The sequence below is a fragment of the Curcuma longa genome, chromosome 1 (genome assembly GCF_044706935.1).
Source record: "Curcuma longa cultivar G26 ecotype Majalengka, Jawa Barat chromosome 1, ITB_CL_G26_1.1, whole genome shotgun sequence".
NCBI lineage: Eukaryota > Viridiplantae > Streptophyta > Magnoliopsida > Zingiberales > Zingiberaceae > Curcuma > Curcuma longa.
The window spans coordinates 6,771,012-6,798,075 of record NC_133861.1 but is presented as its reverse complement, the minus strand read 5'-3'; the positions used below and the strand labels follow the sequence as shown (position 1 = coordinate 6,798,075).

The 27,064-nt window shown below is 34.1% G+C and overlaps 1 protein-coding gene across 1 annotated transcript; it reads left to right on the top strand.

Annotated features, from left to right (window-relative positions):
- The first annotated feature begins 1,668 nt into the window (after positions 1–1,668).
- LOC141833078 (AP-1 complex subunit gamma-2-like) lies at positions 1,669–26,144 on the top strand. The gene is made up of 19 exons (XM_074720479.1): positions 1,669–1,822; positions 5,592–5,894; positions 5,997–6,138; positions 11,691–11,864; positions 13,040–13,219; positions 13,438–13,592; positions 14,284–14,374; positions 14,854–15,017; positions 15,800–15,854; positions 16,535–16,657; positions 16,740–16,835; positions 18,000–18,127; positions 19,212–19,316; positions 19,392–19,669; positions 24,655–24,756; positions 24,828–24,926; positions 25,001–25,176; positions 25,413–25,517; positions 25,705–26,144. Exons 1-19 carry the CDS (start codon positions 1,791–1,793, stop codon positions 25,798–25,800), a joined length of 2,604 nt encoding a protein of 867 aa, XP_074576580.1. The 5' UTR covers positions 1,669–1,790; the 3' UTR covers positions 25,801–26,144.
- The last annotated feature ends 920 nt before the right edge of the window (positions 26,145–27,064 follow it).

Below are 27,064 nucleotides of genomic sequence, written 5' to 3'. Positions count from 1 at the left end.
GTGCTGGCAGCGCAACCAACACATGGTGCATTGGTGTTGATTTTAAAGTCAATTACTGATGAAATAAAATTATAAAAATAGATAAAAATTTAAATTTTAATGAAATTAAGATAATGTCCTCCTCCATCATGATCAACTATAATTTTTTTTTTACTTTTTCACAGATGATCATTAGACCGACCGTGTGGGGTTGTTGGGTGGCGAATTCTATTTTTTATAAAAATTGATGTTAATTTTAAAAATCAACACTATAGTTAATTTTTATTCGATTTGATTAAAAATTTTAATTTATCTAGTTCAATTAAATTAAGAGTTTTAAAATCGAAATGAAACTGAATTATTTTTTTTAAAAATAAAATTTTAAAATAATCAAATCTAGTCGATTAATTCGGTTTAATTAAACTTTTATTCACTCTTAATATAGGATATTCCTCTTATGAGTATGAAGATGAAAAATGAGGATGGATATCTGATTCAATAATGGATATGAGGATGATGAATATTGAATAATCGATAGGTTGAGAATGATGATACATATAATGGGATGAGGATGGAGAATGTAAAATTCGATTCAAACCTTATCCATTATCATCCCTTCTTATATCGACTCACTCAAGAGATTTATGACTATTGAAAGTTAATATTTTAAAGTTATATCAACTTAATCAAAGCTTAGGTCAACCAGTTCAGTGCAGCTTAGCAAATGAAACCAATATATTATTTTACAATACAGTTGCAATTGAAGCCAATATATTATTTTACAACGCAGTCCAACCAATCTAGCCCAGTGCAATCTAGAGCCCAATGTAGTCCAACAATTAAAGCTCAGGGAAGTTAAAATCCTGGTTACTCCATTGTATATAAGTCTACATGAACTTACTTTTCATTTTGTTCAAAATTTATTGGTCAATCTACGATAATCTAAGTTGACTAGATAGTTAATAACCTCTACCTAAAGAATAAAATATTTTCTTTAATAATAACTATCAAAAATAAAGTAAAATATTAAATACTTGGAGTGAATCTTTAAGTGAACTCTAAATTGAAAGTTCTATATAATTATACTTTTGACCCTCCGACATATTCAGTAGATTAATTAAATATTCATAGTTCGAATCCCAATTATAATATATCGTAAGATATTTTTCTTTTGGATGAAAATTCTAAGACGTTAATTGTTGAACGAGGAAGCACTCATATTTTCAAATTTATTCAATAGACAAATCAGAGGGGATCATCCCCTTTTACAAATGAATTAATATAAAACTATACTTTTGTAATGTTTAAGCAAATAAGTGGATGAGTCCAAGAGTAAACGATTAAAATTAAATGATTTTCTAACTTAAATTTATTATTAAATATTAAAAAAAATGATAATCCCATAGCCACATCTCTGGGGTGGTCGGCCCGGTCCCACGGATGTATTATTAAATATTAAAATACTATAATTAAGCATTTTTTTCTGATAATTAGGAGGTGCCTAATATTTTAATAATACATCATGCATTAATTAAATGGGTCCGATTCCTGGGTCTGCCAAGCCCGGTTCAACGAACCGACTCGGTTCAAGGTCATTTCGAGTGCTGATGGCGTCGTTCGATCGAAGAAGACGCAGAATAAAACCGTGGCACGACCACGGACCACCCTCCTCACTCCGTTTCTGTTGTCGAATCCGTGCCCAGATCTCGATCTCTGCCCTCGTTTCTCCCTGTCGGAGATCTAGCTCCTCCCGAGTCGCAGGCGTCGAAGACGACGGTCGAACGCTGGAAGACTTCACGGCCGCCCTAGCCATGAACCCCTTCTCCTCGGGGACGCGGTTGAGGTAAGCCGTAACCTGTCTCTTCGTTACCTGATCGAGCAGTTAATTGTTAACTCGTCATGCTTCTCTAATTCTCCTTGCTTCTGTTTTTTTTTCCGTCTCCGGATCGTTCATATCCAATGAAATGTCTAGTCGACCAGATTGTCAGTTAGATCAATCTTGGGTCAAGTAAAGTTGTGATCTTTGGTTGTAATAAGATGGAGAAATCTTGTTGGTGTCCTGCCGGCGGCAGTGAATGTGGATCTGTTGTTGTTGGTCGAGAATTGCTGTCGTTGGATTTGAAGTCGATTGCCGATGATTTTGAGCGAGAAATCACATAACACTAGGTTGAAATGAGTGCAAATAGTGGAACTAAGAGCTTGACTTTTTATTGTGACTTATTGAGCATTTTCTATTTCACTTTGTTCATCATCCTAACCTTACAAGCGGCTTGGAAATAAGAAGATTTATTTTTTCCGGAAAGATAATTGTGTGAGTCAACTTCTGTATTGACATCGTTCACAGCATTCACTCTAACAAATCAGATGTTCAAAGTAGCATCCAAAGGTTCCTAAAGGGCAATCCATTTTTCTCCTAGGATTGAAGAAGAGATTGTACTAGAGACTCAAAAATTTCTAACTATTTTCTTCTAGCGCTGCTTAAGTTGTTCTCCTGACTCTATCTGGAATTAGATTTGACAGGCTGATGATAAATCCACTTAGAAGTTGTGGACAGGATTGGAAATTTGAAACTACTCTGTATCTAAACTGGCATGGGTCTTTGAGTACTTAAACATTCAATAATTATAGAATTAGTCACCTCCTCTAACTAGTACTTGTGTTTTTGGGATTGAAGTGAGCTTGGTGTCATTCAGGAAGTGTTGATTCACTCCTGTAATGATCAGGTCTGATTTGTGCCTGTAATGATCAGGTCTGACGAGGGTGAGAAGAGATTGTTGGGATAGATAGCTCAACAAAGTGCAGCTCTTGGCAGTATTCTAGGATGCAGACTGTTGGGGATGAACTAAAAGATACATCGAACAATAGAAAATGTGATTAGGCCATGGGTGTAATATAGTTTCAAAATGTGGGTTTCATATGGTTACCTTATTAACAGGGGGGAATTTTGATAAATAGAAGTAGGTGTAGGGCTTTCTAGCTAGATTCATTAATGTTATGCAACTCCAAAACTCGAAGAATTGACCATGAAGGAAATATTTATTAAAGTCAACATCTTGATTAAAGTAGGATCACTAGTTGACTCCTTGTTGACTGCCAACGGTTGCTGAACTAACCTTCCTTTCCATTAGCCTAGATGCCTCATCTTAGCTGGCCTGATTTCTGGTTGACTTGCTTTCTAAACTTGCTTGATCAGGGATTCAATTAGGCTTGTTGCCGTTATCCTTATTCATACTTTTACTGAAACCATTTAATCTATTGATCTCTTACATTCAATCAGACAATCAAGTACTGGATATGGGCTTGAAAGCTTACTCATTCCCTTTGCATTCTGTTAATTTCTGGGCTAATGAATATGCCCTTGCTTTAAACTGGGTAGAAAAGCTAAAGAAGTCAAACTTAACTTTGAAACCCCTTTAGAAGAGATTAAGGCCGACAAAAAAAGAGTGTTGAAACTAACTTTCCCAGTGGCTTACAGGGCCTTACCCTAGGGTTGAGCTTATAAATAATTACTCTAGAAAATGCCCAAACTATTAGGAAATGAATCATTTTTGTCTAGTGTTTTTTTCGATGATTACTATAGTAACAAGTCTGTCATGGTGCAGAATTATTTAGACCGCCAGATCAAATCAGATATAGAACAAGATCAAAATAAGTACCTTTCGACAAATGGGAGTTCATTTTTCAACAGATCTTTATCTTCCCTCAGAACTAGTTAAAATAATTGTTTTAGTTTGCTTGATAGGTACAATTATTATGGCCGAACTTAAATGAATTAAGTTCATACTGTTAATAATGACACACGTTTCTGGTACTTCAAGAACTTTTAAGTGAGCTCAGTGTGGAGCAATTTTGATATGGTTTACCTCCAGTAAGCTCTCATTTTCAAAGTACTTTTCACCATTTGCCAAGTCTATGATGTGTTACAACGTCAAACTCAAAATGAGGGAAATATTGGGTAATATCAATTCTTCTATATGTCATACAAGCTTTGTCAAAAACACTAAATATATTGACCAATCCAAGGTGAAAAAGACCGTCTGCACCCTGAGCTGCTTACAATAATGTGAACTTATCTAATCAATTTTAGGTACATGTTAATCTGACTGATAGATGAACCAGGACCTTCCAATTCATAGACTTCTTTGTTTTTTTTAAATCACTGCACAAAGTTGTATAAAGTTCATTTTTAGTTGGTATTGGGGTTTGACTGACGTGTCTATGTACAGACTTGATCAATCTCATTGATGGAGTGAGCTTCATATTACATATTTCCACAATTAAAGAAAATAATATAGTATTTCTGCCTTATATTTTTGTAATATGTATCACCGCTTATATGACAAATTAAAACACATTGTTGCTATTTTTTAGTATGTCTAGAAGTTTGCATAGATGGCATAAGCACTTACATTTTGAATTGCAGAGTGTACAAGTTAGAAAAGTAGGAATTGTTGGGTTGCAAGGGTGCAAACATAGTCCCACATCTAAAGTACATGAAAAAGATCATGGGGTTAAAAGGATGGAAAGTATCTCTATTGGTATGAGGCCTTTTAGGGAGAGCCCAAGAACAAAGCCATGAGGGCTTAGGCCCAAAGTGGACAATATCATACCATTGTGGAGATATTTTGATTCCATCGGTACTAACAAGTGGTATCAGAGTGAGACCGCTCTTCACCGGACTAACCGCCGAATGAGCCATGATCCAGATCTAACTATGTTTTGAACCTTAAACAAAGGAAGTGGGTGCTCCCGTGTCTGAATCAAGAGGGGCACCAGGTGAGAAGTCCTAGTAGGTCGGGTAGACCGAGGGGCAAAAAATCTTAGTTGCGACTAGGTGGGAAGTCCTAGTAGGTCGGGTGGACCGAGGGGCAAAAAGTCCTAGCTGCGGCTAGGTGGGAAGTCCTAGTAGGTCGAGTGGACCGAGGGGCAAAAAGTCCTGGTGGGTCGAAGATTCAGACATTAAAACAACGACGTTGGGGGAGGCTGTGGTCCTTTGTTTGAGGGGGGGGATTGTTGGGTTGCAAGGGTGCAAACATAGTCCTACATCTAAAGTACATGGAAAAGATCATGAGGTTAAAAGGATGGAAAGTATCTCCATTGGTATGAGGTCTTTTGGGGAGAGCCCAAGAACAAAGCCATGAGGGCTTAGACCCAAAGTGGACAATATCATACCATTGTGGAGATATTTTGATTCCATCGGTACTAACAGGAATTACCTGATGAAAATGGCACAAGTAGAGTCCTAACTGTTTAGGGTTTGCAAGATGAATCTTTTTCCATTGAGCTCAACTTTGTTTAAGATCCATGTTCATGAGTTTATCAACATAGTTTTTAGGTTAGTTGGGCCTAACATGATCATACATCTTTTTCATCTGAACTTGGAAGCAACAGCTCTAGATTAAACTTTGAAGTATTTGAAAAGCATGTGCACTGATAATGGATATGCCATAGAGATAAGACATATTCTAAGACATACTTATACAAATATTTTTAGTGAATATTCAGAAGTGTTGATTGTTGGACTTCAGACAGTAGTTTTGGAGTTTGTGTTTTGAGATTTCACCTTAATTTTGAAATGAAATTTTAGCATTTCATATTATACATTATTTCAGGGATATGATTAAGGCCATTCGTGCCTGCAAAACTGCTGCAGAAGAGCGTGCTGTTGTAAGAAAAGAATGTGCAGCTATCCGTTCTTCTATCAGTGAGAATGATCAAGATTATAGGCACCGTAACATTGCAAAGCTCATGTTCATTCACATGCTTGGTTATCCAACACATTTTGGTCAAATGGAATGTCTCAAGCTGATAGCTTCTGCTGGATTTCCTGAGAAACGAATTGGTTATCTGGGTCTTATGCTTCTTCTTGATGAAAGGCAGGAAGTTCTGATGCTGGTTACAAACTCCTTGAAACAGTATGCATTAATTTCATCATTCTAATGCTCTGCAACATGTTGTGAACTGGATCATAATTGAGACATTTACTCTTGCTCTTATGTTGTGCATCTCTCATGCAGAGATCTTGGTCACACAAACCAGTATATTGTGGGTCTAGCACTCTGCGCTTTAGGAAATATATGTTCTGCAGAAATGGCAAGGGATCTAGCACCTGAAGTAGAAAGATTATTGCTAACTAGAGACCCTAATATTAAAAAGAAGGTAACTTTTGTACCACATCTTGATGCCACTTTGATTTGAATAATCATATTTCGTGATCTTGAAGGTTTTTAGAAATGGACAATGGAAGTTCTGGAGTATTATTTTTTGTCGTCAAATTGAGACTCTTTACGCGAATAAAACCTTCTGCCAGGCTTTAATGTTTGACTTGCTGCTTGCATGCTAGTACTTTCTTTTGAGATGTATGAAAACTTGGTAAATTCTTTGTCAGCGCTTGAAGTGTGAAGCTGCAAGCCACAAATTACTACCCTTCGCTTCCAGTTTACCTAAATGGATACATAAGATTGTCTGTAAATCCAATCTAGTTGAATCATTTCTCTCTGTTGTTTACTGTGCTTCTGAATTTTATCGGAAACAAAGGCCTTTTAACTATGAATGAAGATATTACCATTCTCAGTTGAACCAGTGTTTGGTACTGAGGTATTCTGAAATATATCAACCTATGCAACCAGTAACAAAAAATGAACTTTCAACAACAATAACAACAACAACCAAGTCTTTTCCCACTAGATGGAGTCGGCTATATGGATCCTTCTACGCCATTGAGTTTTATCCCCTATTATATCATCATTTTTATTCAAATAAATTTTATCTTGTTTTATTGTTGCTAACCAATTTTTTTTATCTTTCTCTTCCTCGTTTGATGTGCACTAAAGTTTAAAATCTCGATTTGTGTTGAGGCTTCGGTCCTAGACTAGAACGATACAATTTCGGTATTGTATCGTGCCGTGCTAATATGGTTTCAATACTTATATATATATATATATATAATTATTAGATAAATATGTTTATTATGTTTAATTTAAAAATAAGTAAGAGATCTAGTCCAATAACGTAGGAGGATACATATAGTTGACCCAATTTAATGTGATGATAGTTATTAAGCTAAAAGAAATAATGTAATGGTCGATCTTTGTTCTAGTCAACTAGAATATGATAGTCGATTTAGATGTAGATTTTGAATAAACAAAATGTTTTGATTCTGAGTGAAGTCGATTGGTGCAATTGACCAGGTAGATGATTGGTTAGAGGGTCGTTGCTTTTTTAATTGACTTGTGATATATTTTTTAATTTAAATAATTAAAAATTTTAGAATTATTTACAAAATTTTAAAATTATTTCAAATATTTATTTTTTATTTTCAAAAATAATTTAAGGTTTGATTTTGAATAAAATATTAATACAAAATTAAAAATTTTAATTAGAATATTTTTTTTTATATTTTAATAAACAATAATTAAAAAAATAAAATTTTATATTATAATTATATTAGTTGATCAATAGTTCATTTAATTAATTATTAATTATAGTAATAATTATTAATTAGAAATTATATATATAATTTAAATAATATGTTTTATAGAAAAACTTATAATTATAATTTATAAAATTTTATTTTATTTTAATATAATGATTTTAATTAAAATTATTATATTAATTAATGGGATAATTTTATTCGGTTTTAATAAAACTTATTTAAAATACTTCAGTCGTAGTTGGGAGTTGATTAAGATTTTTAGTTTAATTAAACCAAAGTTCACAGTTGGTGCTTTGTTTCGCGTCCGCGCGACACCTTGGTGCCACTGCACGAGCTTGGCGATGCCTCCGGAGGCATCCCGCAAGCCCGGCGACGTCATCAAAGGCGTCGCCAGACCCAGCGATACCTCCAGACTTGTGGCGTTGAGGCGGGAACCCCTCCGGACGAGTTGTGACGGCCTAGCGGGGCCTCGACGGGCCGACATAAGAGGCGTGATTGTGTCAGTTTCGGTCTGCAAGCGGAACGAGATGTTTCACCTGTATCGGACTAAATAGCTCGAGATTTTATTCCTTGATGTATACATTTTTCATAGTTTTACATCGCCTAACTGGAGCATTTATTGGTTGTCTATGTATATGTCCGTACCATCTTAAACGTGTCTCTTGGAGTTTTTCGTCAATAGGTGCAATTCCGACTTTCTCTCTAATATTTTTATTTCTTATTCTGTTCATCCTTGTATATCTGTGCATCTATCTTAACATCTTCATCTCTCCAATTCTCATCTTCTGTTCATGTGCTCGAGTTATAACCTAACATTTAACTTCATATAATATAGCGAGTCTAACCGTAATTTTGTAAAACTTTTCGTTTAGTCTTTAGAGATATTTTACGATAACAAAAAACACCTGACACTTTTCTCTATTTCAACCATCCTGTTTGTATTCTATGTAAGACATCTTTCTCAATCCCTCCATTTTTACTTTATTAAGTTTAAAACTTTTCACTTCTAGCATTTGTCGGCATGATTCGAGTTTAACATTTACTTCTTCACGTGTCTCATCTACCAAAACAATATCATATGTAAACAACAAACATCACGGTACCATATCTTGGATGTGGTCAATGAGTTTGCCTATGATTAATGTAAAAAGATAGAGGTTTAGAGCTAATCATCGATGTAATCATATTCCTATGGGAAACGCTTCGGTTAATCCGCTTGAAGTTTTCACTTTTATTACGTCCTCGTACATATCCTTAATTAATTCAATATATGCTATGCTAATATCTCTCTTTTCTTAAATTCTCCATATAATTTCTATTGGGACTCTATCATAATTTTTTTTAAATCGACGAATACCATATATAAATTTTATTTCTGTTCTCGATACTTTTCAATTAATTATTTGAGAAGATATATATTTTCTATTATCGATTTTCCAGATATAAATACAAATTGATTTTCGGTTAAGTGATCTCTTTCTTTAGTCTTTTTTCTATTATTCTTTTTCAAAGTTTCATAGTATGATTTATTAGTTTAATACCCCTATAGTTTACACAATTTTATGTCTCCTTTGTTTTTATATAAGGGAACTAGAGTACTTACCTTCCATTGATCATATATTTTTTTCGTTTTTAATATCGAGTTCAATAACTTTGTAATTCATTCAATATCTTGTTTTCCTAGATACTTCCATACCTCTATCGGAATATCATCAGATCCAACTATTTTTCATTTTGCATTCTATTTAAAGCTTGTTCTACTTCTAAAGTTTGAATTCTACGATAAGAATTTAAATTTCTATACCCATTTGGCCTACTTAAATTACTTAAGTTGTTCACCTAAACTTTCATTAAAAAGTTGTTGAAAATACATCTTCCATCGTTCTTTTATTTCTTTATCATTTACCAATACCATATTGCATTCATCTTTAATAATCTTATTTGGATAAGATCTTTTGTCTTTCTCTCGCTTTAGCTATTCTGTAAATATCCTTTTCCCTTTCTTTTATATCTAATTTTTGATACAAGCATTCATAGGTTTATTTTTTGCTTCATTCACTGCTTTCTTAGCTTTATTCTTGGTTTGTATACTTTTTAAAGTTTTCTTCGTTCTTACAAATGTATAATATTTCATAGGCAGTTCGTTTTTCCCTTCACTTTCTTCTGTACTTTCTCATTCCACTACTAAGATTTTTTACTTGATGGTGCACGACTAGTTGACTCATCAATTACATTTTTTATTACTATTTTCAACTTTAATGTCATCTTATCTCATATTATATTCGAGTCACTATGTATTTCTCCTAATACTTGTTCTCTTACCCTCTCCTTAAATATATTTTATTTTTCATCTTTTAATTTTTACCATTTAATTTTAGGAGTCGTGCACATCTGCTTTCTATTGATGCGCCTATCCAGTACTACTAACCTTTGTTGAGTACTTAAATTTTCTCCAGGGATGACCTTACAATGTTTACAAATCTTTCTATCCTTTCTAACCATAATAAAGTCAATTTACGACTTATTATTCTCACTTTTGAATGTGACCAAATGTTCTATTTTCTTGAAAAACATATTTTTTAATATAAAATCATATACTATCGTAAAATTCAATATAGTTTTTCTTTCATTTCTTGTTTCCATAACCCCCATGCACTCTATCATATTCTTCGTTTTTCACTTCAACATGTCCATTTAGATCTCTCCTTCTATTAAAATCATTTTGGACCGAATGTTTTATAATACCTCATCTAGGCCTCTTAAAATCTAGATTTGGTATTTTCATCTAATCCTACTTAAGGTGCATATGTGCTAATTACATTAATAGTTGCTTCACCACAATTATCTTGAGAGCTATAATCCTATCTCCCTTTTTGACTGCTTATACTATTTCATCCTTTAGCGAAGTATCTACAACATACCTATTTCGTTTCTTGTTTTATTTATTTTTGTATACCATAACTTAAAATCTGAATTCTCTATCATCTTTGTCTTTTCTTCAATCCATTTTGTCTCTTATACACGCAAAATATTAATTCTTCTTCTAATCATTGTATTCACTACATCCATGGCTTTACCAGTGAGTGTGCATAGATTTCATGTTCTAAATCTTAAACAATTAGTTTTCCTATAATCTTTATTCTTGGCCAACCTATGGTGGGAGAATTTTTGCATATTTAACACTACACTCAAGTTCTGATCGAGATGTAGCGGTCCTTGTCAAAACGTTACAGTTGGACTCTATAATGCGTTCCTTGAACAACCTAGCATTAACATAATAGTTTGATGTATCAATTTATTGAATATTTGTCTGAAAGTCTATGTTAGCTGACAACCTAACGCGCAATGCTTGCCTTTTTCATTGGGCTTGGGACCGGCATTGGCGGGTTAAAAAAAATAAAAAGCATACTTATTGCTTTCAAGACGGATGTTTGATTATACAAGGTCTCCTACAATATGTATTGATCCTATTTCTTACTTGTACCATCTTATTAGTTTCTTTCTGTTAAGGGGATACCATCAGTGTATGCAGCCTAATCAAATGGTTACTATTTTATTGTAGATGTATAGTCTTCCCTTTCTGATCACCTTTATCTTTTCACGAGTTGACATGAAGTAATCTTTTTGTTCTTGATGCAACCTGAATATGATATGCATTCTCATTTGCCTCATCTTTTTTTTCCTTTATCCTAATCCATCTTTACCCTTATTTGATTTTCAATCTGCCTGTTGACCTTTATTTACAATGTTAATGATCCCAAATATTTGAATTGTAAAGCTCTAATCCAAATGGAATTTGATCATGCCTGAAATTTCAGCAAGCTCTAATTTCCTTAGCTTATTTGTAGTTTGAACTATCTCATTACTTCATATCATAGCCCTAATGTCCATACCAAAGTGAAATTCCTGGTTATTCAAATAGTAATGAATATGATTGATGAATAAAGTCAAACAGATCATTTAAACTTGAGAGTGAAGTTAAATTGAATTATACTTTGAATAGGCATAAGTACACAACAATCATGAAGTAGATTATGTCTCTCTTCTACCATAAACACTCAAAACAGAAAATTAAAAAAATTAGGTTACATTCTTGCTTTGAAACTTTTGTATTTTGCAATAGTTACCTTTTTGGGTATGTCTTTGTTATTTCTGGTGTAAACACTTTGATTTATATTAATATAATAATCTTCTTGTTGTTTTCTTCTACTTTCATAAGATCATTCCATTATGGCAGACTTAAATGTTTTTTTTTTTTTTTTTTCATTTTTTCTAGGCTGCCTTATGCTCTATCAGGATCATAAGAAAAGTACCAGACTTGGCAGAAAATTTTTCAAGTCCTGCAACTTCGCTGTTGAAGGAAAAGCACCATGGGGTCTTAATAGCAGGAGTTCAGCTCTGCATTGATCTTTGTAAAGTCAGTGAAGATGCAAGGAATCATTTGAGGAAGGTACAAAACAAACAGATTTGTGCCAGTTCCCTTGCGAACTGATTCAATAATTTAATCTGTATTTTACACTTTTATTTAGCCAATTGATGCAAACAATAATCAGTAAATGTATAGTCACCAATAGGGAGGTATACTTGATAACACGATCCGGTATGGTGGATAGGTTTTTCAGTAGACTGGAAGAACATGCCACCACAATATCTGTTGTCAATTGGCATAGATCATATGATGCCATTGACATGGTCATTATGCCAACCAGTATAAGGTTGGACTTGACAAGTTATCATGTGGCATGGACAGATCCTCAACACCTAATTTAACTTCACAAACTGACACTTAAATCAATGTTCTTTTAATGCCTATAAAGAGATGGACATGATAAAAGTCAAATTCTAGCTTTCAAGCTCTAAACTGAATCCAATAGTCCTTTGTGGAATTTTGTATTTCTTCTGAACTTGAATGCTAAGGGACATATTGTGAGATATCTATAGAATTTATAGAATATTTCCTGATCTCTGGCTACCTTAAGCTTCTTTCTTTGATAGATTGTGCAACTCTTCTTTATGAAAATTTTATATGATTATATGCTTGTTTTTCACTTGGAAACTATTTTTTTGTATATCACCACTTCAGACCACTGTCACTGAAAGCAAAATTCAAATTCAAGTTAGATAGATTAAGATAGAAATGATCTTATGATGCTAAGCACACTAGTCACTTTGTCTTCATTAAACATTTACATATCTAATAAGTGCCATAAGAAGCCAATCCCATCACAAAAAAGTTAGGAGGAAAGTTGATCATTAATCTTTTCACTTATTGCCAAAACTTCTAGCCTCGCAAAATTGTCAACTTTTCTAGTTGGTAAGGGGACTACAGTTTGTTTTGAAGATATTGAGTTGATACCCTATGGTAAACACCACGAGTTTGTTGTCTGAGGCCTACAAATTTATCTCATCCCTATTCTTACTGTGTTAGAATGCATTCATTTTGTAGATGTCAAGAGCTTCAATTCCTTTGGCAACTATGCTTGAAAATTGTTTGATGTCATGTTATAAATTTCTTTTTCTTTTTTTTCTTTGTTTGGTTATGCATTTTCTGGTTAACATAACTCTTATCCTTGTAGCTGTTCAAATGCATTTCACTCTGTAAATTAGTTTCCATCTTAATTATAGAACTGCACAGAGGGATTGGTTAGAATACTGAAGGACGTCTGCAATAGTCCATATGCACCTGAGTATGACATAGCTGGGATTACAGATCCTTTCTTACATATCCGAGTTCTTAGGTTGCTGAGAATGTTGGGCCAAGGAGATGCAGATACCAGTGAATATATAAATGATATCCTTGCCCAGGTAAGTTTGCCTGCATATTCTTAGCTTTCTCCAATTTTAAAATTTCTACATTTCTGTGAAACTAATAGCCACTTATTTTAGTTATGCATAAGTAGTAGTACTTGCTAAATTTTTTGTGTTGATCAAATCGTATATCATTTTCTTTAATTTTGAGTACCATGTTTTAATAAATGAGTAATGAATCCTAACATTGTTTTTGCGTTATTTCTTTTTTATAGGTTGCTTCAAAGACTGAATCAAATAAAAATGCTGGAAATGCTATTCTATATGAATGTGTTGAAACTATAATGGGCATAGAAGCCACTAGTGGTTTGCGTGTACTTGCAATCAATATTCTAGGCAGATTCTTGTCAAATCGTGACAACAACATCAGGTTATTTTTATTCCATTATTAAAGGATTAAGTTTTTGAATTAGGACTATCAAACTGAGAATTTCTGTATGTTTATTGTTGAAACTTGAAAGGTTTTTGCCTGTAATCAATCTAGAACGCAAATTGCAGATACAAATGCATAATATAGTAGAGTTCTCTCTCTCTCTCTCTCTCTCTCTTTTTACATTCTTAGCAAGCTTTTGTACGATGATATTCAACCTAGTGCCTTGATTTGTCTATACCCTTATTGATATGCAAATTAGGGTACAAACATTGACATAAAGTAAGCTATATCATATATGTGCATTTTTAATAATTACTCTAGCTTATTGATAAGGGACTTGCATTAGTATGACTTAATATAAATGCATCATATAGTAGAGCTTCAATCATATATACGGCTAGTTGATTAAAGATGAAAGGTGTTCCATGTCAATTTTGTCTTTGTAATATAACTGTAAGCAGCCTGACAATTTGCCCATTTTGGTTGTGATTACATTCAACAATATGGATACTGGTTATGCAACTTATGCTACCTATTGCCTTGAAAATTGGTCATCTGCACAAAGGAGAGTGGTTTTAAGAAAAATGGTCATGAGTCCACCTCCAGTTCTCCATCATAGACTCACCTGTTAAACTCTAATAGAGTTATATATTATTCTTGATACCATTTTCTCTTTGCTCTTATTCAGATATGTTGCCTTGAACATGCTTATGAAAGCTATTGCAGTAGATTCTCAAGCAGTGCAGAGGCACAGAACAACAATTCTAGAATGTGTCAAGGTACTACTGCTGCTCCTGAATGAGATAATTTCTAGAATAATTGGCTTGATTTTTTATTTTCCATATTCATTTGAGATGTAATTGGCGTACCTTTAGTTTTCATTCCGTTACTAACAGAATTTCTCTCTCTTCATTTGGACAAAATGGAGCACTGGAAAAAATTTCCTCTCTTTGAAACATAAAAATATTAACATTCTTTGGCTTTGTTCTAATGATGTATTTGTGAAATAGCTTCCTGTAAAGTTTATTTCTTTTGCATGCTTCATTCTGCCATTTTTTCTGAAGAGTTGGTTTTGCAGTCCTCTTCAGCTTTCACCTTCATTTTGTTCTTAAAACAAATTGCATTTCTTTTGTTTGTTCTTTTCATAAACATGCATAAAACTCTTTGACAATGCTTATAGCTAATGGTATCTGATATTCATGGGTACTCTATACCATCTGATAGGATTCATTGTGTTCGTTGATTTTGTAACTTTCAGGATGCTGATGCTTCAATCAGGAAGAGGGCTTTGGAGCTTATTTTTCTGTTAGTTAATGACACAAATGCTAAACCTTTGACAAAAGAGCTTATTGATTATTTGGAAGTGAGTGACCAAGACTTCAAAGGAGATCTGGCTGCTAAAATTTGTTCAATCATTGAGAAGTAAGTGAAAATTCAAGCTTTATCCATTAAGGAACCATACATGAAGATCACATGAAACTTTAATTTTATTGAAAAAACTGTATTCTGTAAATTTTCAAAGTTAAGTTGAAGTGCAGTTGTAAAATTTGAGTTGGGTTCAAGTTTCTATTTGCAGCTTCAGTTGAACAGAATGTTTCTTTAATGTGATGAAGGATCTCAGCCATTAGTTATGATTTGCTTGTATCATTTATCCTCTTGGGTTCATATGTTGAAATTAATCTGAAATATCATTCTGCTACTACTAATGCTTGTGGCTTTATTCTAGTTTTTATTTTTCTCATGTGTTGCAAACTATTACTCTGTTTTTCTATTCTTTATCAATTAACTTGTCAACTTGTCTTAATTCACAAAAATTAAGTTATTGACAAACTTGTCAGTAGTTTTTCAACATCTTTCTTCACAGAGATGCCCACGAAGATGTGCTTGACTATCCTTCACAGATGTCTGTGAATTTCCAATAAATGAAATGCCCACTGCATTTAACTTTAAAATTTGAGATTCACTTCACTTTGTACTTACGTATTTATATTAAGCTGAAAATTTGTCCATGTCAATAATTCCTGTTTTTTTTACCATTAATGCATCATGCAATTATGAAGTCATACTCGCACAAAGCCCTAGTACAACCTTTATTAAAAAAATTTCCTGTTTCTTTGCCAGCAATATGTTTGTGATTATTGAGTCATACTTGGACAAATTATGATGACAATCTTATTTTATTTATTTTTATTTTGTTTTTGTAGGTTTTCTCAAGAAAAAAAATGGTATATCGATCAGATGGTTAAAGTTTTATCTCTGGTATGTGATGATATATTTCATTGAACTCATTTTGTTTTCAAAAGTTTAAACACTTTTGAAATTGTGTTCAATCTTTTTTATTATTTGGAGTTAATGCCTCAGACCTCTAAGATAGAAAATAGGGAGAATAAATAAAGATATGAGGATTACATATAAAGAGAAGAAAATTGACAAATATTCTTGATTGTTGTTTAGTAGGAAAGAAGAAAATATCAGAGAATAGACAGTTTATGTTGCTCACCTTGTTTACTTTGGAAGAGAAGATGGAAATAGAAAACTTAAAATAGGTAAATATATCTTACTCATCGTAAATAGCATATTACTACCTCCCAATTCCTCCTACAAATTGAGTCTGATTCAAATCTGGTTTGAGCCCAAAGCGAAACCAATTCAATCTTCTCTTATCACAACCCTCTATTTGCCAATCTTACTCCAAATTGAGTTCAGAACCTATAATTCAGTATTTATTTATCAGTTCAACTATTGTTAATCTTAATTCCTACTAATAACTTTTAATTATCTCTCTAATCCCATACTAACTTCTCAAACCTCAGAATATAACATCTGCTCTCTGAATACATGAAAATTGTTCTTTTTTTTTTTTTCACAAGAATGCATTTATAAATTTTTCTTGAATAGCTTTGCGTGTGCTTTATTTTCTCTATTTCTGTTATGTTTAGGCAGGGAATTATGTGAAAGATGATGTGTGGCATGCTCTTATAGTTGCAATAAGTAATGCACCTGATTTTCATGGATACTCTGTAAGATCTTTGTACAAGGCATTCCAATTATCATCTGAACAGGTTAGGCTGTTATGTTGAGATTTAGGCTTTGCCACATTTATTCTTTTTGCAAAATATTAGTTACAATGAATTTATTGTCTAGGTAAGTTTAGTACGAGTAACAGTATGGTGCATTGGAGAATATGGTGAGATGCTGGTTAACAATGTGGGGGTGTTGCAAGTTGAAGAACCAATGACTGTAAGTGCAGGGTCTTCTATTCTTTTATTTACTAACAACCAAAAACTGCTCCTATTATTTTGCTCATGTTCAACTTGTTGCTTAGTTTCATTTCCTAAGAACATGGTAGGTCTTGATGACACTCCTTTTGCAACCAAGCAAACTCAATACACACTTTCAACTATGGGATTTATGTATTTTCACATCCTCTCTATTATGCTACATCGGCTGTGTTTAAACTTTAAACTTTTAGTGCTTGAAAGCTGATTTGATTTTTCTTCTTGTTGTCATTCTGCCATTCAAATCATTCTTTGCCATACATAGTCTCAGGGACTTGGACTTGGACTTGGACTTGTTGTCTTCAGGCTTTGAGTATAATGAGTAGCATTTTACCACCACAAGTAATCTGCTTAAATCATTCAACAGTCTAACACTATTGCCCTAATTAAAGTTAAAGAGCAAGCTCAATCCAACCCAAAATACCAATGCACTTAGGTGGGGAGCTTCTTGATATTTAAGCACACTATGACCCTAATTAAAGTTCAAGAGCAAGCTCAATCCAACCCAAAATACCAACACACTTAGGTGAGGAGCTTCTTGATATTTAAGCATGCTTAAAAGTCTGACTTAGCAACAGGATTAAAGGATGGAGTTTCTACCTCATTGCTTACTCTTTTACCTGAATTGACATGTTTTCTCTTTTACCTGAATTGACATGTTTTCTTTTAACATGCATACTGAGGTCCAATATTGATAGGGCCTCTTGATATTTAAGCATACTCAAAACCACCTCACTAAGCATTGTGGGACTAACTGGGCATCTATTTTATCATCCCTTCCTCACTTCCTTTGCGATGTATTTTATCATCCCTTCCTCACCTCCATCATATTTTTGCCTACATATTCATTGGTTCATGGTTCCCTACCATCGGTAATGATTTGTTTTCTAGTTTTCTTACATACATTATATGCATATTCCTTTTTTGTCATAATGCATTGTGGCATTCTTTAACCTACACATTGGTGATTCCTGCCTCCAAATGGTAGTGTATGCTCTCGCCTTTTCTCTGCCGGTTGCCCAAATAGAGTGGGAAATTATAATTTACAGAACTAATATTTTGTGGCACATCATTGTCTCCTTATTACTCCTTTTGTAGGCACTATCTTCTTGATACATTGTTGCAGGTAACTGAGTCTGATGCTGTGGATGTTATGGAGTCCTGTTTAATGCACCATTCAACAGATATTACAACTCAGTCAATGTGCTTGATTGCTCTTCTGAAGCTGTCATCGCGGTTTCCACCAACCTCAGGGTATGCTGTTCATTTGATATGTTGATACCTCATCATTTACATTCTCCAAAAACTTGATTATCATCCTTTTAAGTAACTTTGGAGTACACTAAACTCTATCTGGAAGTTATGTTGTATGTTTAGGTGCTTGATAGTAATCCTATTATTCTAATTAGGCTAAGTTCTAGGTTACAAGATATTTATAAAAAAATAATTGGGACCCCACCATTGATGTTTATTTGCCATCTTTCTATTCGATGACTGTACTAATCTCTCGTGTTTCCTGATCGGGGTGCATGTACACCTTTTTCTTGACTTAATTCTTAGGTTCACTCTGCATTTTGGTGGAAAGAGCTTAATCCACTGCCTGATTATCTGTGCCTTTGTTATTTGATTATTTTGAGGAATCAATTTGCAATATTACACTTATTTTTTTGGCTGTTAATAGAAACCACAAATAAATAACACCTTACACCTTTTGCTATAATTTCCAGCCTCTTCTGAGTGGTTAGATTATTCCCAGATAATAAAATTGTTTACTATTTACATGTTTGCAAATAATTGTTGTTAACCTTACTGTTGTTCTATAAGTTATCTTGACAATACTTTCGTTGCCTTCAGTAATGTGACCCAATGATTAAAATTTCATTTCGACCTGGTTTCGTATGCTAGTTGGCTGGCGTATCTAGCTGTTTTGTCCATGCCAAACAGCAGAGTAGTTTTTTTAACCATTGTGTGGTGTATGTTTTTTGACTACATACATCATAACTATGAATTAATTTCTTCGACATGATAACTCATACTGTTGTCACCTGTCAGAACTCGCCTGGTACAACTACTGTATACTGTAACTCTGGCTGTTTTGTAGTGTAAAAGACTTGTATTCTAAATCTCATCAAACTGGCTCAAGATTTCTTCCTGTTCTTGTTACGTGTTTTAAAAAGTCTATCTAACCTGGAAAGTATTATGGATCAAAATCTAGGAAATTAAATCAAGAACTAACTAGTTCTCACTCTAATTTATTGTTTTATAGTCTGGATATTCCCTAAAATTCTCTGTCCTCTTTATGGTCGAATTAAAATTTGCTGTCTCATCAATTATCCAGGAGGGTTAAAGAGATTATTACAGTGCACATAGGAAGTGTTGTGCTTGAACTGCAACAAAGAGCAATTGAATTTAACTCTATAATCCAGAGGCATCAAAACATAAAGTAAGCAAATAAATATTGTTTTAAGAATTTTTGTTATTAAGGTCTATAATTTCAAAATTTATTATACATATGCAGATCTTCTTTAGTTGAGAGGATGCCTGTTTTGGATGAGTCAACTTTTATTTCTAAGAGAGCTGGCTCATCACAAGCAAATATTTCAACTGAGAAATCTAATCAACAATTACCTTCTGGAGCTTCACTTAAGCTTTCAAATGGAGTTGCAAAACCAGCTGCTTCACCCTTGGTTGATTTGCTCGATCTGAGTTTGGATGATACTCCAGTTCCTACTTCCACCTCCAATGATTTTTTACATGATTTGTTGGACGTTGGCCTGACAAACTCATCATCTTCAGGTTTGAATATTTTCTTCTATTATATAACATAGATTTGTCATGTTGAGGCTAGATTATTGTTTGCATCTTCATGGACTATTCTTGTGTTGATGAATTTGTTGGCATGTGCATTTTTTTCTATCAGACATCTATCTTTAGATGGGAATATTCATTTTCAAAGAATTTAGGTAAAGGTTTAAATGAACATTGTATCAGACATCTATATTAATGGGTTAAAGGTAGCCATCCAACTAGTTGTGGTGGGTTGGTGGACCATTCACTCGTGATAAAGGATCCAGGTGGAATCAATCAGGAGATATTCATTGTATTGCCCATATTCTGTGAGGCATGTTTTCTTGTTTGATTTATGCCATGTAAGACACCAATATTGTACTTATATTTTTGTTTGTTTTGGGTGGGATAAATCAGTTTGATGTTGAGAATAAACGTGTTAGGTCCATCCAAACCTAAACTTCTTATCCCATTATTAGTGGCACACAATTTCTAAACCATGTTGTGCATTGTTCACTGCTTGCTTATGAATTATTCAAGTCCAATACTATGTTTATTTAATTGTTTCTTTAGAAAATCTTGGCAACTGGATGTCTTCCTCAATTTGAAGCCAAACAAAGATAATCATGTTTAGTGCAGGACTGAACTGCCATGCTGATAATGCAACTAACATTGCATGAATTTGAGCTAATTATTGCCCCCACAAATCCAAGTTTGTTGACGAAATTCATAGATCATATTGATGATGCTAGAGTACTAGGGAATCCATAGGATCATACATAACAAGTGTTATTTACTAACATGAAAACGTTCTTGCATGTCACAACCGATCTACAATTTAGAAAGGGCAAATACTCAAATAAACCCTTTCTTGTGCAAAATACACAAATAAGACCCTCATTTTAAAACCTTGACAGCTAGATTGACAATTGGAGTACCTTCTTTCAGTGTTTTTGAACAAAAAGGACCATCAGGCATTTGCTTTTGTAGGATTGAGATCTATTTCTAACTCTGTTTCTCACCATGGTATATGGACGAATGATTAATATTCTTATTAGCACACCTGCCCAGAGACAGATTGAATTCTGTTTAAGGTGGGTGCAATCATATACTCTAGAAGTTAAAAAAAAAAAGAACAAAAAATATACATGATTGCATATATATTTGATTATCCAGAGATCATGATTCAGTTATCGTTCCAGCTATTTTTATATATGTTTTTTTTTTCAAATACATCATGCTAAATGTAGGGATGATGCATTTTATTTTTTAAGTATAATATTCACTTATCCATAATTTTATTGGGATAATTTGTCCTCAATTTGTCTTATGCCGCTGAGCCAACCCTTGCTTCTAAGCTAAGATTAGATTTGTCAATGCGGCATTCTTTGCTAGTGCGAAGAGGGAGTCTTTGCAGGTTTCTGCTTGGATGCCTTAAGGCCTTCGGCCTTCAGGTTTATGTTGATAAAACTAATTTCTGTTCTGCAGTATTGCTGTGCATAAAGAAGATGATCAAATAGATACTATAGAAAAATTTCTCTGCCTTTGTACATAATCTCAGTACTAAAAGCATCGTACAGCTTTGCTCCCTTAGTGGGATTTTCTGCAGTCATTAGTTTTTTTTTCCCCTCAAATGCTGAAGCGCAGATATGGTTTGAAATTTTAAGTCAGATATGCCATTCCAATATATCGTTAAATAGGATATGGTAATTTGGGATGCATAATGTAGTAATAGTTTAAGATAGCTGACTTGGCGTATGCCAACTGTTAGGATCGACCCGGTGTGTTGCGCGTGTTTACACGTTTCACAAATGTGCGCAACGGAAGGAAAAACAATAATTAATACAATACTTGCAACACACGCATGCAGGATATAACAGGTACATGGCATAATTGAAAATTAAAATTTTACATAATAACAATTATTCTAAGTATACCTGACAGATGACCTTGAGCGAGAATGGAATTGACATCAATCGAGTGGCTCTATCAAAGCTCTGCTTCTATCAGTGATCTACGCTAAGTTCTCGTCTGGACGGCTTCCAAAGCCACGAGTCACGTTACCATCTTCGGTACTAGCTAACGATCGACAATGGTCTATACGAGAGATAACCCTAACATCGAAAACATGTAATAACACTTGTCGCGATAAGTTTTCTGGGGCTTTTTGACTATCACAGACAATCGTATTCTCGGTGTAGTTTTCGATGATCAATCTTTGACCGCCGGTATAGAGGCAAATGCCTTAAACCTTTTCGACGAAGGTGAAACAGAAACAATCTCTAGAAGCTTCATAAGCTCCCGGTGGCAAACCCCCCGACAGTAATTCCGACAAGGACTCCGGCAACAACTTCACAAGCCGCTAGCCTTTGGACAACGAGTTTCGACGGTGTCAAAGGACCGAGGGAAGCTTCACAAGCTCCGGCCATAGATGACAAGATCTGGGAACAACTTCAAAGGCTCCTGTCTGTTTGGAGAGGAAAGCGAAAGGGGTGCGATCCAGGATCTTTCCTCTAATACGGCGATCGGCGACAGAGAAACCCTTTTCTTGCGCACGAACGAAGAAGAAGATCGGCCGGTTGGGTTTCCTTTCTTTCTCACGATCGGCCATCGGAGCAGTTCTGCGCACCCGAAGGCGAAAGGGGATAATTGTGATTCGCAAACAGGAGGGTCGGCGCTCGGGAGAAGTTGAGTTGTCGGCTATCAGGAGAAGGCTGGCATCGCACAAGCTTTACCCTTTTCCTCCTACAGTTGGCGATGATCGCCTTCCCTCTTCTAGTGCGGTTGACGACCGGCCCTGTTGTAGCTCCGACGCTCGAAATGGAGGAGGTCGATCGGGAAGAAGTCGTGCGCTCGTCACTCTGCTCGCAGTTGGCAACGCCAAGAAGCTGATCGGGAAATCGTGATTGGGAAGGAGGGCGGCGTTGTGGGTTTTTATCACGGCCAGGGAAATCACGATCCACCGTCTCTACACACGCGGTCGGCGACGCAGAGCCGAGGACCCCCAAAAACGCGCTTCTCTTGGCAATTGCGATTGGCTTCCTTTTTAATTTTTTCACGTGGTTGAACCTAAAAGAGGCGGTTGTTAATTAGGGTTAGGTATTGTAGCGAACTAGTTACTGTAGCAAATCTGGTTCAATGAGATAAGATGGAATTAGGGTTTAGATGAATGGATGGTTGTGATTAATCCTAATCATTAGGATTTAATGTCAATTGTTCATCCCCTTTTAATGTTTTATCTAATACAACATCTTATTGGGTTTGGATCCAATTTGAAACCTATCTCTTAGCTCAATACCCAAAATTCATATGCTGAATAACTTTAAGTTTGGTTCAAAATCAAACTAAGTCGGTCCAATTTGGTTCAAAATCAAATCATTTGATTCGATAACCAAAACACCTCCAATTAGAACCAAACTAATTTGGTTCATATCGTCTTCACAAGACGAAGTTCATCATCGCTTTCGGTCTGTCAAAAAATCTTCCATTAGAACCAAACCAATTTGGTTCATTTCGTCTTCATAAAACGAAGTCCATTATTTTTGCCCTTTATTTGATCCAACCAGACTTTATTTTTTTCGATCTGAGAATCTAATTAGAGTTTAAGTCCTTCTCGTTGTAGTGTGTGTGACCCAATAGGTTTTCCGGCTATGTGGCCGTTCGTAATTAACCATTAATTATAGAATAATAATCAGTGACACCTAGTAGTACATCATGACCCCCAATTGATCAAAAAATCAACAATTGATTCCAGAATCATTTCTAAACCCTTCAGTAGCTACAATAAAACGTGTCTCCTTCCTTTCACCATCTTATACCCGTTTAGTTCAGAATATGGTCTATTTGTGTCAGTCCCTACTAGGCTGACTATGTCACAGTTAGCCCAAGCTTGCTTTCTTGTCCTGTGGATTCAAGGTACTCATATATGTGTCTAAGAGTATCATACTCTTAACATGCAATGCTTTGACCAAAGACTTCTAGTAGCAATCCTAACAATCGGTCGCAGGGTATACATCTCCTTTTTCAAGGAGCGGTGAATCCTCTGTGGGTTATCTAAACATCTTCAGGCACTTCGATTTACACCCAATCATCCCGGATCCACACCTCCTTGAAGATGTTTGTTTAAGATGTCAAAGTATAAGCCTCCATGACCAAGATGACTTGAATACCGCAAGTCAAAGGAAACTCACACTTAAGTTACACTGAGATCTTCATTGACATATGCATAGAACCATATGAAGTTTCATGACAAGTCACTCCAATGAACTAGTTACCTTTAACTAACATTCACGCTTAACTCTCAACATTCAATGTCTCCAGCCAACAAGAATAGCTGTTTGGTAAACCAAGAAGTTTAAAACGTGCTAGTCTCAACAGAATCGATGACGTCCGTGCTCATCAATTCATTGACTATGGATGATTTCAATATATTCATAATTGCATATGTAGAGATGCTCACTAGTTGTGATCCAATCACAAATTTTCTCATGTTATGAATCGTATTGCAGACATTCAGTAAATGAGTTTAAGATCTAATCAAACACATAGAGAATGTGCACTCAAATAGTGAATTGTTATTTATCCAATAAATAGTATAATCATAAAGCGATTGTCTTAGGACACCTCTCAAATATAACACCAACTACATTAATTGTATGGAAACTTTTATTTGTCAAGCAACTAATATGTATGCCCAACCTAAAAATAGTAAGCTGAACATAAGTGTCCACTAGAGAATGCTAGAACTAGGAATTAGCGAATTCTAACTAAAAGTTCCTTTTGAGACTAAGTAGCATATGCAAAGTAATTTTCTCCCTAAATCAACTGGGTTGCTTGTGTGTGCTAGTTTGTGGACAACATGGTCACATTAATAAAATCTTCTGTGCATTCAAACTCTTACTCTGTTGAACTAATGATGATTAAGGGAATGATCTGATTCTTTTTTTTTTTTTTTTTGATAAGTTAATGATCTGATTCTTTTGTTTGTACACAAGGTGTTGCTTCAGCGAGTGGTACAGATATTCTTTTGGATCTTTTGTCTATTGGAACACCTGTTCAGAGTAATACTACACATGAAAACGATTCCTCCAATAAAGGTAACAAGTTGCTACATTTTCAATTCCTGAATTAATAGGGCAAATTCTATTCTTATATATACTATTCCTAGGTTTTAATGATATATTACCAATAGCCAAACCTAATACTGCAACTGTCCAAGAAGTAGATTTGTTGGATGGATTAGCATCATCAAATGGATCTCTTCCAGGTAAATCTGTTTGATGGTTAGTGTTGATATAGTTCAGTCAAAACTGTGATGATAATACCTTTATGATTGAGCAGGTGCTCAAAGTCCGGTTTATCCATCAATCACTGCCTTCCAGAGCAGCACCTTGAAGATCACATTCAGTTTCACAAAACAGCCTGATAAACCTCAAGTTACTCAAATTCATGCTACATTTATGAATTTGTCATCAGAAGCGTATACAGATTTCATCTTTCAAGCAGCTGTTCCAAAGGTATTCCATAATACGCTCAATTCTTTTCTTTATCATCAAGTTTGTTTTCTTTCATATTTTCATCAAATAGACATGCTATATAATCATCATATACAATAAAGTAACCTTAGCCAGCAACTCATAAAATGCTTCTTTCTTATGATTTGGCATCTAGCTGTTCCATTAGTCTGATGTTACTAGCTATCGGTGATTCAGTCTGAGATTCTTATGATGGCTAACCTTAACTTCTTCTACAGTTTATCCAGTTACATTTAGACCCAGCCAACAGTAATCATCTTCCAGCCAGTGGAAATGGGACAATCACACAAAATTTTACTATTACTAATAGTCAGCATGGCCAGGTATGTGCCGGTTTCGTTTAACTTTTCTACCATTCACTTATCTGCACTAGCGCTTCGTATCTGGTAAGTTTGCATTGACGATAGTTCTAAATAACTGTATTCCAGAATTTTACAATTTGCATTTGTTGATCTTCATCTGTGGGTGTCATGCTTGTATACACAATTATTGTTTCTTATGCCATTTCAGAAACCGCTCGCTGTGCGGATAAGGATTGGTTACAAAGTTAACAACCAAGAGAGGTTGGAACAAGGACAAATCAACAACTTCCCTCCAGGTTTATGAGTATTCGAGCTTGCTTTTTTCCAAGGTAATTTACCCTTTTGCTTAGGGTGTATGTTCCTCAATGCAATGTATAGTTCATTAAAAACTACACAAGAATATCATTTACTCCATGGATTTGGATTAAGATGGGTACATAACTCAATTTGATGAGGTTGATTCTCAGGGCTGTATGTATTTGTAGTTGAATGTTGTTCATCGAGTATAAATGGAGATGCGAAGTTGTCGTTTGCAACACCAAGCAAATTATCGATAAGTTCCATTTTTTTTGATATTGTATGAATGCAGTGTGCATGAGAGTACCTAGAAAACATGTGATTTAAATTACCAATTCTTTTGTTCGTTCATCCATTTGATTTAAGGTTCTCATTTTGTAGTAGATTATATGTGCATGTTATTGTGTTATCTCATTTTTACATTCAGGTTTACCAAAGCATTTATCAGGTAGACATAGCGTTTCAAGCAACAATACAAAGATATCAAAAAACATCTACCCGAGATTGAAACTTTTATCATGTTAAAGTTTCGGTTCTAGATCCGATAGGATTTCGATATTGTATTATGTCATATTAATATAACTTTAATTTTTTATTTTTTAAATATAAATAGATTAGTAATTAAATATTAATAAATTTTATTAATATTTAATTGTTAATATATGTTTACTTTCGATGTTATATTTCAGATGTTAAATTCATATTTTTTTTTTTTCATAAGAGGTTTGATGTCTATATAAATTTAAAAATTATTTTTAATTGTTAAAATATATAATTAATTTTTAAAAATATTTAAAGGATATAAAAGTAATTCTTAAAATAATTAATTTTAAAAATAAATAATTTTTAAAATTTAAAATTAAAATTAAATTATTAAAGGTCATAAATTAATTTTTAAATATATTTTGTAAATTTTTAATTAAAAAAATTTATTTAAAATGTTTAAAAATTATATTAAAAAAATAAATTATTTTAAATTCATATTTAATTTTTAACGTGTATTAAAAAATTAAATTATTATATAAAATGTTTTATTAATTTTTAAAATTATCTCTTAAAAAAGTTAAAAATAAATCATGATTGTTGCCACAAGTGTCGTGACCCTCGATCCTTCACGTCCTTTGTGGAGGTTGTTGAAAGGGTTATGGTGCAGGTTGTTGAAAGGGTTACGGTGCAGTATCCATTGATAGATAGAATGATAAATTTTATCCGTATACGAAATTTAAATTCATACATCTATTTTCTATAAGCTTAAGATGCAAACATATATC

What these genes read in the sequence shown, in the direction of transcription:
- LOC141833078 (XM_074720479.1), top strand. Translation starts at nt 1,791, where the DNA reads ATGAACCCCTTCTCCTCGGGGACGCGGTTGAG. An exon ending in TAAATGATATCCTTGCCCAG is followed by an intron (nt 13,220 to 13,437) that starts GTAAGTTTGCCT and finishes TCTTTTTTATAG; the next exon opens with GTTGCTTCAAAGACTGAATC. An exon ending in CGGTTTCCACCAACCTCAGG is followed by an intron (nt 18,128 to 19,211) that starts GTATGCTGTTCA and finishes TCAATTATCCAG; the next exon opens with GAGGGTTAAAGAGATTATTA.